The sequence below is a fragment of the Sus scrofa genome, chromosome 8 (genome assembly GCF_054392235.1).
Source record: "Sus scrofa isolate SSC_HxYL_T2T_F1_AM1 chromosome 8, Sscrofa_HxYL_maternal_Yorkshire_Landrace_v2.0, whole genome shotgun sequence".
NCBI lineage: Eukaryota > Metazoa > Chordata > Mammalia > Artiodactyla > Suidae > Sus > Sus scrofa.
This window is the reverse complement of record NC_139390.1, coordinates 107,660,807-107,680,511: the sequence shown is the minus strand read 5'-3', so window position 1 is coordinate 107,680,511 and position 19,705 is coordinate 107,660,807. Positions and strand designations below refer to the sequence as shown.

General features: G+C 34.6%; 1 protein-coding gene across 10 annotated transcripts in view; it reads left to right on the top strand.

Moving 5' to 3' along the window:
* AFG2A (AFG2 AAA ATPase homolog A) overlaps positions 1 to 19,705 on the top strand; it is a 324,349-nt gene that overhangs the window by 31,264 nt on the left and 273,380 nt on the right. For 8 of the 10 annotated variants that reach the window (XR_014811844.1, XM_084970684.1, NM_001177913.1 and 5 more), the window contains 1 exon segment: positions 12,553 to 12,707. Coding sequence is in view for 9 of the 10 variants with exons in the window: in XM_084970684.1 (XP_084826810.1) it covers positions 12,553 to 12,707 (155 nt within the window). In the remaining variant the exon portion in view is untranslated. 10 annotated transcript variants of the gene reach the window in all.

Below are 19,705 nucleotides of genomic sequence, written 5' to 3'. Positions count from 1 at the left end.
TTTTGTAATGTTAGGATTTTTCCTACTGCATAAATATTATGGATATTATGTAAGAGATGGAATTTTTCTTTTCTCGATAAGTGAATTGAGTATCTTAATACTACTTTTGCTGTTCGTTTGAAATGACTGGAGCTGAATGGTTTGTTTCAGAAAAACAGGTGGTAGTTTTGATTCTGTTTAAGCTCTAAGTGATATATACCATTTACTTCACTAAGTGGAAAATTTTCTGAGTTGCCTTGCCAAGGCTATAAAAGTAGAAAACTTGAGGAAAGGTTTTCTTTCTAATTAAAACAATCACAAAAATAAAATCAGTCTTTCTAAATGAAAGTTACTTTTAAGAGTTATTCTTGATTCCTTTTTTTGTTACTCTATCAAATCCTGTTGGCTTTATTTTCGAAATTTATTCAAAGTTTGATCTTTTAAAACATTAAAAAGTTGTTTTAAATCTGTTTTCATTCCTCTTGTCTGGACTGCAGACAATGTTTTCTTCCTGCCTGCTCTACTTCCACTTCCTACCGCTCTTTATTCTTTACATTATCTAAGCTACAGGACTTTGAATTGCAGGTTTTGGAGATGAGGAGAGTGTTGGTTAGATATATGGATTAGGGAGCTGTCAGCATTTAGATAGTGACTGAAGCCGTTGAAATGAATGGAATCACTTAGAATGAGTAGAGTTCGGTCATTTATGTAATGACCCAGGCACTGAAGTGGGTGCTGGGCTTACCTCAGGAAGAGACGGACTTTGGACTCTCTTTTCTTAGAGCTCAAGATGCAAAGGGAAGTAGAGCAGTGTAACAGGAAAATTACGGCCTATTGTATTTGTGTCTTTAGGGAGGTTTTAGCATGCTAATGAGGAAAGAAGTGATCCTGGGAACACCTGGGAACACCACCACTGAAATGAGTTATGTTGTTAGGAAAGATCTGGTATAGGACTGAAGAGTAGGCTAGAGATAGGCGAAGAGAACCCCCCAAAAGTGATAATTCTAATGAGGGAAGATTTCAGGGAGGAAGTATTTAGAAATCATATATTAGTTACCACCAATTGAGTACTTACAGTGTGCCAACCATTGTTTGAAGTGCATTAACATGTATTAATGATTTCTTACTCATAGCATCCCTTATATGTTTAGTTTCATTCAATAGGTGAATAAACTTAAGTCAGAGAAGTTATGGAACTTTACCAAGATCACACAGGGAATAAATACTGGAGCCAAGATCAACAGTATAGAGACCACAGTGACATCAAGTGCTTAGTACCTGAAAGGTCATGGGGGCCTTGGAAGATAGTAGTGCTAATGGGAACTTGTGGCTAGCTGCTAGGTTGCAATAAATGGAAGAGTGATAAAAGTTGAGGGAACAGAGATAATGACTGTGAATTATTTTTTCAGTTTTAATGGTATGTTGTTTAGAGTTTTTGTACTTTGCAGAAAAAGAGATAAACATAGTTGACTTGCCTTCCTCCTTTACCATATCTGTCCCCTCTTCCCCCTTCCTCCTTGAGTCAAAACCAGATCACACTATATTCTTTCATTATTTTCCTGGTTCCTCTCCTCTTATCTGGGCTTTGCTCTAGTCCTCCAAGCCATAGATCTTCAACCTCTGTTGGCATAAGAATTGTGCTGTAATCAATTATTCCTTTTTTTGTTGGCATTTTAATAGGGTGGTAAGAAAGATAAGTAAATAATTTGATACTAAAAATTTGAAACTAAAGGCTATAATTTTAGGAAAGTTTGTTAAAAATTGGGACTGGTGAAGTGGATCACTTCTGAGGTTTTAGACCTAGATGACATATCAGAAATCATATAGTACATTCCCTTATTTCACATATGAGGGCAGACTCTGTGATCTTTCCTAGCTCTAGCACTTAGTGAAGTCTTGGCCCAAGATTAGGTCTTGGGACCAGAGTGCATTCCATAGTGCCATTACTTTTAAAAGCAACTTTTAAAAGGGATAGGGGCTTCAAGATAGACCTGGCTTCTGCAGTTAGTTTAAGTTATACTAATCATTTGTAATATAAATAATGCAAAACCCACAACACCCTCTTTGAGGATATTCAGTGTAATTTCTTCTCTGTGAATGAGGAGTAAGAAATGTAACTCTCCCAATGATATATCAAATGATACAGTCACCTAATCTATTCTTAATACCAAGTTGAGAAGGAGCAAGGCTTCAGATCAAACATTTTCTAGAGTTCTAATGTTTTGAGAAACGTGTATTTTAAAAAGGGAAACTTAGATTTTGTTACAGTTGCTTTCAGTCTTTGTGTGCCTGAGTATACTATTTGGAAATTTTACAAATAACTTTTACAATTCATATCTGAGAGACAGATGCCCATGTTTCATGTCACTTCTTTGTATAATTGTTTATAGAGTAGATAGTAATTCTAGAAAAACATTATTACCTCTGTGATTAACTTAAGCTTAGTTTCTAATGAAGGAACTTAATTGCTGTCTCAAAAGATATCATATTTTAGCAAGCATTAAGTATAAAAAAATGTGCTGGGCAAGATGTTTCTTGATTGACTCTGGAGTAGATGGTTTTGAAGAGCATGCATTTAGAGGAACTGATCTTGTCCCGCAGTGATTATATCTGGATAGTGGTGTGGGGCTTGAGAACATGTCATATACCAGAAAGAATGTGTTGGCATTAGACTTGCCTGGGGCGTTTTGCCTTTTCTTCTTTTCCTTGCATCTTGTTTTCCATTTCAAAACTTTTGAGAGCACTGGAATATAAAATAATGAAAACAGAATGACGCATTTAATTAGCTACACGTGTTTTTTGTTTCAAAGTTGTGTTTCCTAAGAACATAAAAGTATGGCTTCTGTTTTTGTTTACATTTTTAAAATTAACTTTAAACTTAATAAGGAAAGGAAATGTCATAGTCTGCTTTCCCTGAGCTATAGTCTTTGAAGATGTGCATGTGTCCATTTGCTCCTCTAGCACTGTAGAATTTTAAAGCTGAAAAAATGATTTAGAGAAAATATGTCATTTATTAAATGGAAAGATTAAAATATAACTGATGGCCAGAGCAGCCAAGTTTTAGGTAAAGTGACACCTGAGCTAGTGGCCTATCTAGGACCATGGAGGATTGGTTGCATTAATATGATAGCTCCATGGGTCTTTATTTTTTGCAAGCTCTGATATACATTTAATTCATATAAATTGTTTCAACTAATTATTTTCAAGAATAGCATTTATATGAAATATGGTATCTCTGTATATACTCTGAAATCATAGAACCTCATATTGGAAAAGAATCTGAAGGCCTGTGGCAGGGATTTCCAGGATCCCTTGTTTTGTTGTTTTACAGCTTTTGCAGATGTGTGATCTTGCATGTTTTCTTTTTCTCTGACAGTCTGCTATGCTTCATCTTCACACATATCTACAAATAAATGAATAGAGTTGGATTTAGGTTTGTTTAAAACATTTTCTTTCATATTTCTTAGAGTGAACTTTTATTTATTTATTTATTTTTGCACTGCACCTAGAGCTTGTGGAAGTTCTGGGCCAGGGATCAAACACGTGCCACAGCATAGACCCAAACCACTTCAGTGACAACACCAGATCCTTAACCTACTGTGTCACAAGGAAACACCAAGAGTAAACTCTTTAAGGACAGAGATTTTATCTTTTATTGTTCTGCAGGGCCGCATAATCTTTCAAGTGTTAATGCTCATTTTTGTCCCTAGGCCTTTCTGTGTGCTCTTCGGTCTGTCTACCTCAAACACTTCATTGCTTCCTTGCCTCAATTATGTTAGCAGTTTAACATCAGCTCTTCTTTCAAGTCTAACTACTTGAGCTTGTACACATGTTTTAGTCTCCATTTTCATTTGTAAAATGAAGGAATATACTAAATGATTTTTCTGATGGTTATCTAACTCTAAACTGTCACTAATCCTCCTAAACTGAGTTAAATGCCCCTGACATGTGTTTTGTGCCTCTTTGTTCTTTCCATGTCATAATACTTGGCATGGTTTATAACAGTTTGAAGAACTGTTCTTCAAGAGTACTTTCAGATTGGAGTTCCTGTCGTGGCGCAACGGAACCATGAGGTTGCCGGTTCAATCCCTGGCCTTGCTCACTGGGTTAACAATCTGGTGTTGTGGTGAGCTTTGGTGTAGGTTGCAGATGTGGCTCAGATCTGGTGTTGCTGTGGCTGTGGTGTAGGCTGGCAGCTAGCTGTAGCTCTGATCCATAACCTGGGAACCTCCATATGCCACAGGAGCTGTATGTAAGGAATCTCTTATTTCTCCTCAAATGCCTTTTTTTTTTTTTTTTGCTGTTTTTAGGGCTGCACCCACAGAGCAAGGCCAGGGATCAAACCTGCATCCTCATGGATGCTAGTCAGATTAGTTTCTGCCTAGCCGCAGTGGGAACTCCTGATTTGCTTTTTAATTGTACATTTGTTTTCTATTTCATTAATTTCTGTTCCTGTCTTCATTGCTTCCTTCCCACTGGTTTTTCCCATTACTCACTTACAGCTACTAAATAGCCTGTCCTTTTCTCATTCATTTATGATATATTGTAACAAATTTATTTTATTTTACTGTTACATATGTATGGATTATTTCTGAAATCTATTCTATCCCAGTGTGGTCTGTCTAGTCTTATAACTTACTGTTTTTAGTACTATTAATTATATCTTAATATCTAGTAAGGTAAATCTTATTAATGCATTACTGTTGACTTAGTTATGTATAGACCTTTATTCCACAGTATATTTTAAGAGAAAATTTATTCTAATTTAGCAAAAAATATATATAGCTGGCATTTTGATTGGGGGTTGCATTTAGAATATGTAGATTGTTTTGAATATAATTGATGTTTTCATGATATTGTCATCTCATTCAAGAACATAGGATGTCTTCCTTTTATTCATTATTGATTGATTTATTTATTTTTTAATGATTTTTACTTTTTTTCATTACAGCTGGTTTACAGTGTCTGTCAATTTTCTACTGTACAGCAAGGTGACCCAGTCACACATAACATAAACGTTCCTTTTTCTCACATTATCATGCTCCATCATAAGTGACTAGATATAGTTCCCAGTGCTACACAGTAGGATCTCATTGCTTATCCATTCCCAGATTCCTAGTCCATCCCACTCCCTTCCCCTCTCCCTTGGCTTCCTTTTATTCATAGTTTCCATTAGCTTAGAATTCTCTCCATAGAGGTCTTATGTTCTTAATTAGGTTAATTCCTAGATACTTTATTGTTTTTGTCATTGTTGTGAATGGTATCTTTTTTTCTTAATTATATTTTAAAATTCCTTTTCTAATTGTGAAGAAACCTTATACTGATTGTTTTTTGTTGGTTATTGACTTTGCATATCTCATAATTCTAATAGTTTTTTATTTTATTTTTTTGACTTTTCTATGTAGATGATTGCCATATAGACAAATAATGACAGTTTTACCCCTTTTCAGCCTTTACCTCTTCCTCAATCTCTTTTTTTCTATTCTTAATAACCATGCCTCCACAATTGAATTATCCAGTACTAGTGATAGTGACATCCTTGTCTTGTCATCAGTTTTCAAGAGACTGCATTTAAGTTTCTTCATCAAGTATAATGTTTACTAAACTTTTCTGGAATATAGTTTTAAACACACTTTGTTAAAAGTATTTTGAATTATTTTTATCATTATAAATAGATATTGAATCTTATCAGGTATTTTTTTCTGTATTATATGATTTTTCTCAGTTTAGTCATTGTGGTGAGTTAATAGTTTTTTTGATGAATTGGTATTTCATTTCTGAGATTAATTCTTTGGTGAGTATGTGATTTTTTAATGCACTTTTAGATTTATCCACCTCATATTTTATTTAAAACTTTTGTCCCATGCCCATAAGTGAAAAGCATTTTTTTTTTCTTGTTCATATTTGGTTCTGGTGTCAAGGTTGTATTTCCCTCTTAAAATGTTTGTGTAGTTTTGCTATCATGTATAAATCCTAAGTCTGTATATAATGGAGAAAACAGGTTTTTTCTTAAATATCCCATAGGATTGTTATTTGTGCCGTGATCCAATTAGGAGATAGAACCTATATCAGTAATTTTACAGAGAGAATTTAGCATGAAGAATTGATAATAAACTATAAAATTGTTAACAAAGAAACTACTACTACCCCTAAGGCTGGGGAAACAAAGAGAAGAGTTTGGGATTATTAAAATCTAGAAGCTATAACTCAGACTTCTGAAGAGCAGCCTGATATTTGAAGGCTGACTCAGACCTCTGAGAATATGGCACTGGTAGTAGATTGGTGCTCATGTCTCTTAGGGGTTACTAGAATGATAGTCACAGGAGCAGCAGACAGACAGCCCATGGAAGTAAAGAGTCCCTTTTTCCCATCATCTGCAGTCTCTCTCTAGAGTTTTGCTCTAGAATTGGCAAAGCTTATCATAGAGACAGAATGTAGTCTGCAGTGTCTCAGCCCCAGTATCACAAAACCAAGTTTAGAAGTGTGGTTTTAGAGCTGAGAGTCAATAATTTAGTAACTGGTACAATTGAAAATAAAATCACATAATGCTCAAATAATCTCTGTGTGAGCTAAAAAACAAATTATATAGGAAATAAAAGGAATAGAATGATAGCCAAAACTCTGTGTTAAATTTTCTGTAAGAGAGAATTATAACAAATATGTTTTATCAGGAAGCAAGAAGGGTTAAATTAAATGCATTCAACTTAGTAGTTGGAAAAGATTATAGTAAACCCAAAGACATGGGAAATTTAAAATGTTTTAAGTTAGAGCCAATAGAATAGAGAACAAAACAAAGTAAAGTTTAAAGTAATCTTTCTTTGACAAAAGAGTTTTTTAAATTATGACATCAGTCCAAGGGCAGTTCAAGAGGCAGAACCACAACAGTGGAAGATTTTGGTGAAAGAGAAAAGTAGATGTAAATAAAATACAGAATGGACTAAATAACAACATGGTAGAGATTTAAACACAAGTGTTTACTCTGGATGTTTGAAAACTCTCTCTGCAAAAGAATAATGTGGAGGTCTCTCTGTGGCCCACCTGTCAATTTCCTTGCAGCCTTATGATTAACTTTAATTTGATTAACTATACTTAATTAAAGTACGTATATTAACATTTTTTTCACATAATTAAAACAATGGAAATAGAATGTATAACTTTAATAGAAGGCATGTAGGATGTGAAAGAATAAAATAGTCTCAAAGAAAGCAAGAAAAGGAGGTGGTAGGGATTGGAATATAGCCAGGTTAACATTAGACCAAGTAATTTTAATGTAAAAACCACTCCTAAAGATAAGGATGAGCATTGTATATTGATAAAACATCCAGTTCATTGGGAAGCTATAACTATTTTAAAACTGATGTACTTGATAGGATAGCTTTGAAATATATAAACAAAAATTTCTATAATTACAAGGAAAAATGAACAGAATAGCCATTTTATTGAGTTTTAACACATTTCTGTCAATTGTTGAGGATAGAAAAGGTTTGAACATCACTATCAGCAAACTTGATTTAATGAATATGTAGTCGAAACACCGAACTGAACAATATACGTATTCACACACATAGAGAACGTTTATGAATTTGCCATTCAAAAAAATTCATCTTATATAGACTTGTCCTCTGACCAAAATTCATTTAAAAATCAGTCAGCCAAAAACGTTCATACTTTGGAAATTAGAAAATTTTAATTCATTGGTTGAGTTATAATAGGCAAATTTAAAACCTACTTGAAGTTGAATGATGAAAATATATCCCAATGTGTGGTACACAGCTAAAGCAGTTCTTAAAGGGTAATCTACAACCTGATATATGTTAGAAATGAAGAAAGGTTGAGAAATAATAACCCCTAGAAAACAGAAAGATTTAATAATTGGGCAGGCATGAATGGAAGAAGAAAAAATTATAAGAAAGAAGTAGAATGATTTTATATGTTATTCCATAGTATCTGCCCCACTCCTATCTCCACTACCCCTGTGTGGTGATCATCTCTGGAGTTATCACAGCCTCTGCTGAGCTTGTCTTGTTGATTGCAGTACTTCATTAGAAGCCTTTGAGCACATCTTTTACTTTATTTAGAGAATAATTCTTCCTGATGGAAAATGGGGGGATAAATGGGTATTTGTGTGGCTGGGTTGCTTTACTGTACAGCGGAAATGGAGGAACATTCTAAATCAACTATACTTTAGTAATAATAATAAAAAAGAACAGTTCTTGGCTTTATTGATGAGCGGGGGCAAAACTACTGCTTTAGCTATTCACTAGGTCCCAAGTATTTAAAGCTTGGTGATTGCCACTGTTTTGTTTTCCAGCTTGCTGATCAGTTCTTCTGTATCATGTGATCTACAGTTGATTCCTTTGGGTTTATTTTTTTATTGTATTTTTATATTCTTTTTTTAATTGAAGGATAGGTGACTTAGGATATTATGTTAATTTCAGGGGTATAGCATAGTGATTCAATATTTTTGCTGATTAAGTTCTATTATAGGTTATTACAAAATAATGAGTATAATTCTCTGTGCTGTATAGTAAATCCTTGTTGCTTATTTATTTTGCATATAGTAGTTTGTGTTTATTAATCCCATCCCCCTAATTTGACCCATCCCACTTCCCTCTCTACTTTGGTAACTACAGGTTTTCTATGTCTGAGTCTCACTCTGATTTGTGTATACATTCATTTATGTTAATTTTTAGGTTCCACATAAAAGTGATATCATATCATATTTGTCTGAGTTGTTTCACTAAGCATAATATTCTCTAGGTCCATCCATATTGCTGCAAATAGCAGTATTTTGTTCTTTTTAATGTAGCAGTAATATTCCGTTGTGTGGACACACAACCCCCCACACTCACCATATCTTCTTAACCCAATCATCTGTTGATGGATACTTGGATTGTTTCCATGTCTTAGCTATTGTAAATAGCTATAAATATTCATAGTGCCATTATGAACATTGGAGTGCATATGTTTTTTTTCGAATTAGCATTTTCATTTTTCCAGATAATGTACCCAGAAGTAGATTGTTGTATCATATGATAGTTCTAGTTTTAGTTTTTTTAAGGAGCTTCTGTACTGTTTTCCAGTGGCTGCACCAATTTACATTGCCATCAACAGAGTATGAGGGTTCCCTTTTTTCCACATCCTTGACAACATTTGTTGTTTGTAGACTTTTTGATGGTAGCTGTTCTGACATGTGTGAAGTGATACCTCATTGTGGTTTTGATTTGTGTTTCTCTAATCATTAGCAGTGTTGGGCATCTTTTCATTTTCCTGTTAGCCATCTGTGTGTTTTCTTTGGAAAAATGTCTATTCAGGTCTGCTGCTCATTTTTTGACTTTTTTGTTTTTGTTATTACTGATTTGTATGAGCTATTTGTATATTTTGGATATTACCAGTTATTGTATTCTTTAGCTCTGTTTGGTTCTTCATTATATTTTTTTCTGTTAAAATTCCCACTTGTCCATCCATTCTATTCCTGCGTTTCTTGAGCATCTTTATTATCTTGAACTCTCTATTTGGTAGATTGCTTATTTCCTCTTTGTTTAGCTTTTTTCTTGAGGGTTTGTCTTGTTCCTTTATTTGGAACATAGTCCTTTGTCCCCTCATTTTGCCAAATTTGTTGGGGTTTTTTGTTTTATTTTGTTTTGTTTTCGTTTTGTGTTTTGGGCAGTTTGTTTATGTTGCCAATTTTGGACAAGTGGCCTTTTGTAGGTGAAGTTCTGTGGGTGGGGCCTAGTAGCACACTCCTCTCTGGTCGCTAGAGCTATGTGCTTTAGGGAATACTCCCTTCATGGGCTGCTTGGGTCCTTCTGTTTAGGTGAGACTGACTGCTGTTGGTGCACTGGGAGACAGGGCTGTCCCCAACTCAGTTGGCTGCCAGTCCCTGCCTCAGGAGTGGCTGCTGGCCTGGTGGTCTGTGTGGTTGGGTTCTAAGCTTCTAGGCTATGTAGCCCAAGGTGTTCCAGACTGGTGCTGGCCTGTTCATGGACAGGACAATGTGGGGTCCTGGGGGGATAGAGTCTGCTACCAGCTCACTGGTGTGTGGGTAAGCCCCTGGCACTAATATCCTAGAGGAAGGACTTCTTAAGTGGTGCTTACCAGCACCACTGTCCTCATGGTTGAATGATCTCCTCAAAATGTGTGTCTCCAGCAGAAATTCCATTTGCCTCTTGCCTTTCCAGGAGGTTCTTCAACCTCAGCAAGTGGGTCTGACTCAGGCTCCTTTGAAATTACTGCTTCTGTGCTAGACCTGTAGTGTGTGAGATTTTGTGTGACCCTTTTAAGAGCAGAGTCTCTGTTTCCTACAACCCTCTGGTTCTCCCATACACAAGCCCTGTTGGCTTCAAAGCCAGATGTTCTGGGACCTGTTTTTCCAGTCACTGCAGGATCCCCAGGCTGCACTGGAGGAGCCTGATGTATGGCGTGGACCCCTCTTGCCTTGGAAAGGACTTATGCAATTGTGATTATCCTTCCATTTGTGGGTTACCCATGTAGTGTATGGGTCTTGACTATGTATGATCTCTGTCCCTCCTACTATCTCACAGTTCCTTCTTTATAGTTTTAGTTGTGGAAATCTTTTCTACTAGTGCTCAAGTTGTTCTCATAGATAGTTGCTCTGTAAATTTGTAAAGTCATAATTTTGTTGTGCTTTAGGAGGAAGTGAGCTCAGGGTCTTCCTACTCTACTATCCTGTGACCCCTCCACCCTCGAGACTCTAGGCTTTCTTTTGCCTTTTCATCTCCTTGGGGAATTAACTGCCGCAGCATTTGCACCTGCTCCTGGAGTCTCAGTTTTCATAGAGATAGAGAGTCCATACAAAGTGGCATTACAGGAGAGGGACCCTGAGCTTAGGGAACCTGAATCTTTTGTAATGGGCAGTATGTTTGTCGTTTGCTTTGGAGGGAGTCACTCTATCTTTCTGTGTACAAACATCTTTGAAAAGATAGTCTACAATAGAGGCAGTTAGTGCTTCTGCTGAAAAAGATAAGCAGAAATGTGAAGAATTATCTCTCAACATTTTTGGAAGGCAGAAAACCAAATGTGTATTTGTCAGATAGGCTTAAATAAGTGACTTAATAGATTTTAGATTGCAGAGGATGGCCTAAGAATTTTTTTTCTAGAAAAAATATATCCTCAATTTCCTCTTTTCTAGCTTTTTTTCCTAGTTGGCCTACTATCAGAGATCTCTGTGAATATTAGTTTTCCTTGGGAGAGATTGCTATGCATCTATTTTTTGAGTAGTGATGTACTATCATGGTTTTTTCTTAGTAGTCAGAGATACCCAACTCTCTGTTCTGGGGAGTTGTGTCTGCTTTCCTTGCACCAATGCTTTTGTTTCAAAGTTCAAATAGAATGAAAGCAAGTAAAACGACAGTTAAAGATACTTTAATTTTGTACAAATTCACTGAGGCCTATCATTTTATACAAAAGACATTAAAAATGATTGAACTAGCTGGTGTTTTAGGATAAGTTCAGATATTCAGACTGGATTTCTAAGAGGTCTTGAGACTAAAATTCTTCAAAGTGGAACTTCATCCATCTTGCACTAGAATACAAATATAGCACTTCATTACAAAAGACTTTAAGGCAAAGAGCACATAGGGACTTGGCTGCCCTCTAGGCTAGTCACAGACCAGAGGGCTCTAAATCTGGCAGCTTAGATGCGGGGGTAGAGGTTGGGGGTTGGGACATACAGTCCTGTCAGTGTTTAAACTCCAAGCAAATAGCAAAAACAAAGAACTTAACATCTTTAACTCTCTAGGTCAGCATGATCTCTTTAAGTTATTTTGCTTGTCTCTGAATTTGATTTGGTTGATCATCTTTTTGGCTCATGTGTTTTACTATTCTAGTTCTACTTATCTACTCTGCCTATCAATTTTTTCTGTTTTTAAACCATCATTTCCTCCTATGCTCTCCGTTGAGAGGCTTTCCTAAGATTGAGACGTCAGCCCTCACCTCATTCTTCCATCCCTGATTCCCTTTTAGAGGACTCTTTACTCTTTTAATATCAGATCTTGTGTGTATACTCATAATTCTGAAGTTTGATTCTCTCTTGAATTCCAGAACCACATTTCTAACTGCTAAGTATTTCCTTTGAGATGTTCTGTCAATACCTTATAAAACTTGTAACTCTGCTTTATATACATTAACAAAAAGGGCAGAGGCAAAAAGTGTTACTGTTTTATTTTACTCTTTTCAGAGGAATCCCTGAAACAAAAAAGATTGTGATAAACCTTTATGGTCTTTTTTGTAGATAAAGTTTTGTGAGTTTTATTTCACATATATAAAATATCTCTTTTCATATTTCATACAAGTTTGTCATATTTTCATCACCAAAACAAAGCATTTATATTTTTGCCTTCATCCCCCGCATTATTCCATGTTCCTCCCCACCCTCCCAGTGCTACACATTCACACACACACACACACACACACATACACACACACACACACATACAATTTTAAATACTATAATGTGCATGAGGTTTGGGCTTTTTGTTATTTTTATTGGTAGTGGTTCAGTCTCTATTTATGAAGTAAAAGATAAAGCTTGTATTACTTTTCTCTTTGCAGGTCTCTATGCCTTGCGAAGAGTCTTGAGGAAACAGCCTAACCTCCCTGATAGCAAGGTAGCTGGGCTGGTGAAGATTACTCTGAAAGATTTCTTGCAGGGGATGAATGACATCAGGCCCAGTGCCATGAGGGAGGTAGCAATTGATGTCCCAAATGTAAGTTATTTGTACCCTCATGCTAGCCACACTGTTTGAATTAAACTCCAAAAGAGACTAAGACTATATGGAAACTACTTTCTTACACTAAACTTAAAAAACAACTTTTTTAATTGAAATTTTTTTGAGGTAATTGTAGATTCAGTACAGTTGTAAAGACTAAGGAGATCCTATGTATCCTTTACCCAGTTTCCCCCAGTAGTAACATATTGCAGAACTCTAGTACAATATCACATGCAGGATATTCATATTGATAGAATCACTGATTTTATTCAAATTTACCCAGTGTTAACTTGTACTCATTTATGTTTGTGTTGTGTGTGTGTATGTGCCTGTGCAGTTTTAATACATGTAAAGGTTTGCGTATCCATCACCAGAATCAAGATACTGAGGAATTCCATCACCACAGTGATCCCTTGCTTTACTCTTTCATAACTATACCCACCTGTTCCTGCATCCATTTCTGAAATTCTGTAATTTCCAAAATCGTATATAAATGGAATTATACAATATGTTAACTATTCGCAATAGTTTTAGTTTTTTTTTTTACTTAGCCTAATTCCCTGGAGATTCTTTCAAGTTGTTATATATCAATAATTTGTTCCTTTCTTTTTCTGAGTAATATTCCATGGTATGCATGTACTATAATTCATTTAACCATTCATCAGTTGAAGGATATCTGGGCTGTTTTTAGTTTGGAACTATTATGAATAAAGCTACTGTGAACATTATTGTGCAGGTATTGTGTGAATATAAGTTTTCATTTCTCTGGTACAAGTGCCCAAGGGTACAGTTACTGTGTTGTGTACTAATCCCTTGTTTAGTTTTACCAGAATATATCAACTAGGGTAATTTTAGAACAACAACAGAAAAAATCTTCTCGTTATGATACTTGCTATTAATGATGCCTGATATTTCCCTTGGATTTTTTTTGCATATACTTTATGATTGACTGTCTTTGCACAGTTTTCAGGCAGATCACCACAAGGGCATGAGAAGTTTACCTTTTATGTGTGGACCATTGGTTATGTCACCAATGACCCATGTGGGCCTGATACTCATGAAAAAAAAGACCTCATAATTTTCTTTGAATGTATTAATATTTTTAGAAAATAAACATTGAAACAAGTATTAGCAGTGCATCCTGCATTATATTATCTTGTAATTATGTATTTTGAAGTGATGAAAAGGAACTATTATTTAAACTTGGACCATGTGGAGCATTTTGCAACGTGGTAGATTGTAAAAAGTGACCACAGATTCTTTCCATGATGGCATTTGCCCTGCACAGCAACCTTGTAGCTCATACTGTAAAAGATAGGGAGTCAAGTTTTTCATCCTCAATCTGCCCTTGGCCATGTAACTTGCTTTGGCCAAAAGAATGTTGGCAGTCATGATGTAGCAGGCTTGAAAGTGCTTAGGGTTTGCCTTCTCTTGCTGGTCTTTGACCTTTCATTAGCTTTGTTGAGAAACTCTACTAGCTTCCTGGAGGATGAGGGACTGTGTGGAGCAGAGATGAGTTCTCCTAGTTGCGATCCCTTCAGTCTAGGTACACCAATTGTCAAACCTGTGATGCCATGCCAAACTGTTCCACCCACCCCTATCGAAGTTTGCTCAGACCAGTAGAAATCACCCAGTTAACCCTCAGAATTGTCAGAAGTAATAAATGTTGTTTTGAGCCACTAAATTTTATGTAGTTATTAGCAGAAGCTAAATAAAGCAGACTTTTTTTTTTTTTAGCTTCTTATAGAACCCAGTTGACTTGTAAATTAGCTGGGAAATGGTACCCTGGAGATAAGAACATCCTTAAGGACTAGCTGCTAGTTTAGGACAGGTTTTGAATTCTTTTTGAAGCATTTTCAGATTTACTACTGAAAGCTGATCTTTTGTGGTTTTTCACAAGTTATGTGGCAGAACATACTAATTTCATGAGAATAATTTAACAGATGGAATTAGAGAATAAAAAATGATTGATCTTGGCTTAGTAGGGAAACTTTTTATATTTTTGGTGCTTATGGTCTAAAGTTTGGGCACATTGCATTGATTGGTATGTATACTTTTATTTGCAGTATTTATCTGTATTTTGTTGGGTACCATTACATAATACAATGGTCAGATACGAGCCTTGTCATCAAATGCCACATGTGAAAATTTTGAGGCATAGAGTTATAAAGCAACTATACCATTCAAAAACATTTTAGTGATTAAAAAAGTTTAGAAACTAAAGAAACATACAGTAGGCCTTTAAACTTAAAGTTAACTGCCAGTGGAGAATTGTGTTTAAACAGTGGCTATCCACTCTTGGAATTGCTGTACTGATTTATTCATCACAAGAACTGGTACTACAACTGCATTTTTAATTACTCTAATAAAAGATTTTTTCCTTTATTTTCTTTTGATAGAGTTTTTATAATCCATGGACTTGTGCCATTTTCCATTTGGCACTTTATTATTTGGCCTAAGGCCATGGTATACTGTGATGTTCCTCATGAGCTCCAAAGTGATTAGCCTTGGTCAGAGTACTTTCTTACATTGCTTTTCATGCTGACTTCAGATTGTAAAAATTTTCCTAAGAAGTCAACATTTCTATATTTGAAATTCTAATCTTCACTCTTCTGATTTCTGGCTAGTTATACCCACAAGTACATCTGCAAATTAATTCTGCAGAAGGTTTAATACTTATTTTGCTTCAAGTAGCTAGTTAATTGCAAACATTTTTTAAATAGTAAATTGAGCATTAAACACCTTTTGAGAAAAGATTTTAGTGTATGAAATTAAACCTTCTAAATCACACTTGCCTAAAGTTTGAAAGAAATGTCTTAAGGTGGGAATGTTGCCAATTATAATATAACGTGTTATTAATTTCAGGAGACCACAGGTGTTAGCCACTTACTTAAATGTAATGTTTCCATTTGGGGTGCTTTTCAAATTGGTGATTATACCAATTGGTGTAATAAAAGTCAAACGTATTTTACAATTAACCGGTGATGAAAGTCAAATGTATTTCTTTTCTGGAGGAATCCTTAGACCCTTTGAATAGGCTAATATGCATTGAAATTTCAGTGTTTCACCCAGAGATAACTGTGAATATTTTGTTAACAGTTACTTAATTCTAATAGATTTTTAAAGAATTTTATAGGTTTTTTGTGCATATAGTTATTTTAATATGTTTAATTTTAGGGTATGTATAGTTTTATATTCTCCTTTTTTTCACTTAAAATTAAATGATAAACAATTTTACTCTAAAATTTCGTGTCAATTGTCTTTTTAATGACAGCGTAATAGACTTATGTAGATAAACAGTATTTGTTTTATCCTTTTTCTATTCTCAAATATTTAGGTTTTTTTTTTTCTACTTTTTTCTTATGTGGTTATAAATGTATTTGTGTCCAAGTCTTTGCATTTATGATTCCTAGAAGTGGAGTTACCAGACTAAAATGTGTTATTTTTACAGTTTTTGACATATATCATTTAGTTATTTTTCCCCCAGATTTTTCTTATTTATAATCATGTGGTAAAAATATAAAGTTGCAAAGAGTGTAAGCAAAATCTCATTTTTCACTTTAATCCTTTTCTCTTTTTGCTTTCTGTTACTTTATTTTATTGATTAAAAAGTTCTTTATTATAGGAAACAATGCTGGATAAACTTTAGTTGAATAGGGATTTTAAAAAGAAAATGAAAAATAAGTATCACTTATGTATCTTCTCTTCCCTATGAAAATGATAAATTTTTAGATAAAGGGTATAGCTAAATGGATATTTAATGGAGTTTAAGTTCCATAACAGCAGAGGTTTTTATTTTTAATTTTTATTCTTGGTACTTGGGATAGGGCTAGCACATAATAGATGTCTAATCAATATTTGTTGAATAAATTAGTGAATAACTAATTTTCATGAAAAAAACAAAAAAACGAAAAAGAATATCTCATCCTTTACTAAAGTACATTATTACCCTCATGTAACATTTTTCAAATTTTTCATACTTTATAAAGCAACTGATTTCTTTATTGAATTTTAACCCTACTGTTGATGAATATAACAGTTTTGGAATATAGCGCTAAGCTGTATACTCTGGAAGGATATATAAAATAATATTTTCTATAGAACATTGTGCTTCCTTAAACATTCTTGTCTTATAAAGTAAAGAAACAATATAGTGCTTTTCATATTTGTACTTATGTGTTATCTTTGCAATAAATCATTGTGTATCCATCCTAACAGTCATCACTGATAAATGGCATTCTTAAATCTGTACAAATTAATTGCCTCAAGTTTATATAATTCATTTATGCATCTTAACACTTCCCCTCCCTCTGGCTTTTCCATTTTCATTTAATGTAGTTTTAAGTTGTCCTTTATTATTTGGAAATAATCCATCTGTATGCTTTTGATATTACCTTTGGATTGCAGTTTTTAGAATTTGGACCTTTGGTTCAGAATAAGCTAAAAGCCAATAAAAAAATAGGACTTTACTTTCATCTGAACCTACTTTTGTAAAGTGAACTGCAACTAGAGCTTCAGGACTAACTATATAGCCCCAAACCTGTTTATAAACTTGAATCCATGATAAATGTAGAGGTAGTTGGTGGTCAGATTGAGTGTCTACCTCAATGTCAATAGTTAAACATTTTTCATTTAAAAAATAGCAAACTTATTAATTATATGAATAATCAAAAGGCTCTCTAATTACATATTCAAAATTAACTGATGTATTTTCATTTCATGCTTTCTCAAATGATTCTAGAACATCAGAATGTGACTAGCAAGTTGAATTCCATAGGATGAGTTCATTACTTTGCTGGTGCCAAGATTTGAGTTAAATAGTTTAATTGACCATAATTACATTTCATTCTTCTTGTATCCTCAGGATATTTAGAAGGAATTTGAGTTTCTGTTTTTTAAAAAACAGCACTGTATTCTCTATTTTCTTTATTTCTTACACATTCAAAGGATTGAGAGTTTCTATGATCCTTTACTAAATAACAGATTACTTTTTTGGAATAGATAGTATAACCTGTGGAAATTCTATTAATTCCATATTGGTTCTTGGCAGGGCATTTGAATTTGGTTTCTTTTGATTTTGCTTCTTGTTGTCTAGACAGAATAGTGTCTTCTATCACTCCCAAAATCCCAGTCTTCCTTACTAACTTCTCTTATGCATTTTTATAATTTTAAGTAATACCAATTGAACAGGAAAGCACATTTGGGAAAATAAATTACTTTTAACCAGGAAATACTCTGTGCCAAAATCAAGACTGTAGTTTTTTAACATTATTAAATATTGTAGAAGTTAAAAATCTTGCACTCCACTTTTCTTTTTGTACTTTACTTTTCTGACGCTTCTATAGGAGGAATGAGGAGATACAAAAGTTAGTGGAAAGATCACAGTTTCTGTTCTCAGCTCTGATCCTAATTAACTCTGATGAAATTAAATACTTTTCCTTCCAAAATATGAATAGAAGACTGAATTTTTTCTAGTGAGTGTTTTCATTTGAACCTATAAATAATGTTGAGGTTATCCTAGAGGGATATGCCACACTCTTGTGTGTTAATAATAAATACTCAGTTCAAGAATAGTTCACTTTTTTGTGTTTCACTTTATTACACTTCACAGATACTGTGTTTTTTATAAATTGAAGGTTTGTAGCAACTCTGTGATGAGCAAGTCTATCAGAGTCATTTTTCTAACACTATTTTCTCACTTTGAGTCAGTTACATTTTGGTAATTATTAAAATATTTCAGACTTTTTCATTATTAATATATTTATTATAGTGACCTCTGATCATTGATCATTTATGTTACTATTGTAATTATTTTAGGGTGCCGCAGATTGCACCCATATAAGATGGTGACCTTAACTGATAATTGTTGTGTGTGTTCTGTCATGTGTGTCGGTGTGCTCCACCAACCAGCTGTTCCTCTATCTTGCTCCCTCTCCTTGGGCCTCTATTCTCTGATACACAAGAGTATTGAACTTAGGCCAGTTAATAACCCTACAGTGTCCTCTGAGTGTTCAAGTGAAAGGAAGAGTCATGTCTCTCACTTTCAGTCAAAAGCTAGAAATGATTAAGTTTAGTAAGAAAGCCATGTCAAAACCCAAGATAGGCCAAAAGCTACACCAGTTAGCCAGGTTGTGAATGCAAAGGAAAGGTTCTTGAAGGAAATTAAGTACTACTCCAGTGAACGCATCAATGATATGGAGAAAGTTTTAATGGTCTGGATAGAAGCTTGGATCAGCTACAGCATTCCCTTAAGCCAAAGCCTAATCCAGAGCAAGGCCCACATTCTCTTCAATTCTGTGTTGGGTGGGAGAGGTGAAGAAGCTGCAGAAGAAAAGTTTGAAACTAGCAAAAGTTGATTCGTAATGTTTAAGGAAAGAAGCCATATTTGCAACATTGAGGTATAAGCAAGATCAAGCAGGAAGTGCTGATGTAGAAGCTACAGCAAGTTATCCAGAAGATGTAGCTAAGATGATTTATTGAAGATGGCTCTACTAAACAACAGGTTTTCATTGTAGATTGAACAGCCTTTTATTGGAAAAGGATTCCATCTAGGACTTCCATAGCTAAAGAGAAGTCAGTGCCTGGCTTTAAAACTTTGAAGGACAGACTGCCTCTTTTGTTAGTGGCTAGTGCAGCTGGTGACTTTAAATTGAAGCCAGCATTTATTTACCATTCCAAAAATCCTAGGACCCTTAGGAATGATACTAATTCTACTTTGCCTGTGTGCTATAAATGGAAAAACTGAGAGTGGATGACAGTGCATCTGTTTACAACATGTTTTACTATTTTAAGCCAACTATTGAGACCTAATAACTCAGAAAAAAAGATTCCTTTCAAGATATTACTGCTCACTGTTTACGAGAAGAGGTCAAAATATCAACATTCATAGGATTTTGGGAGAAGTTGATTCCAACCCTCATATATGTGTGAGGGGTTCAAGACTGTAGTGGAGGAAGTAGATGTATATATGATAGAAACAGGAAGAGAATTGCAAT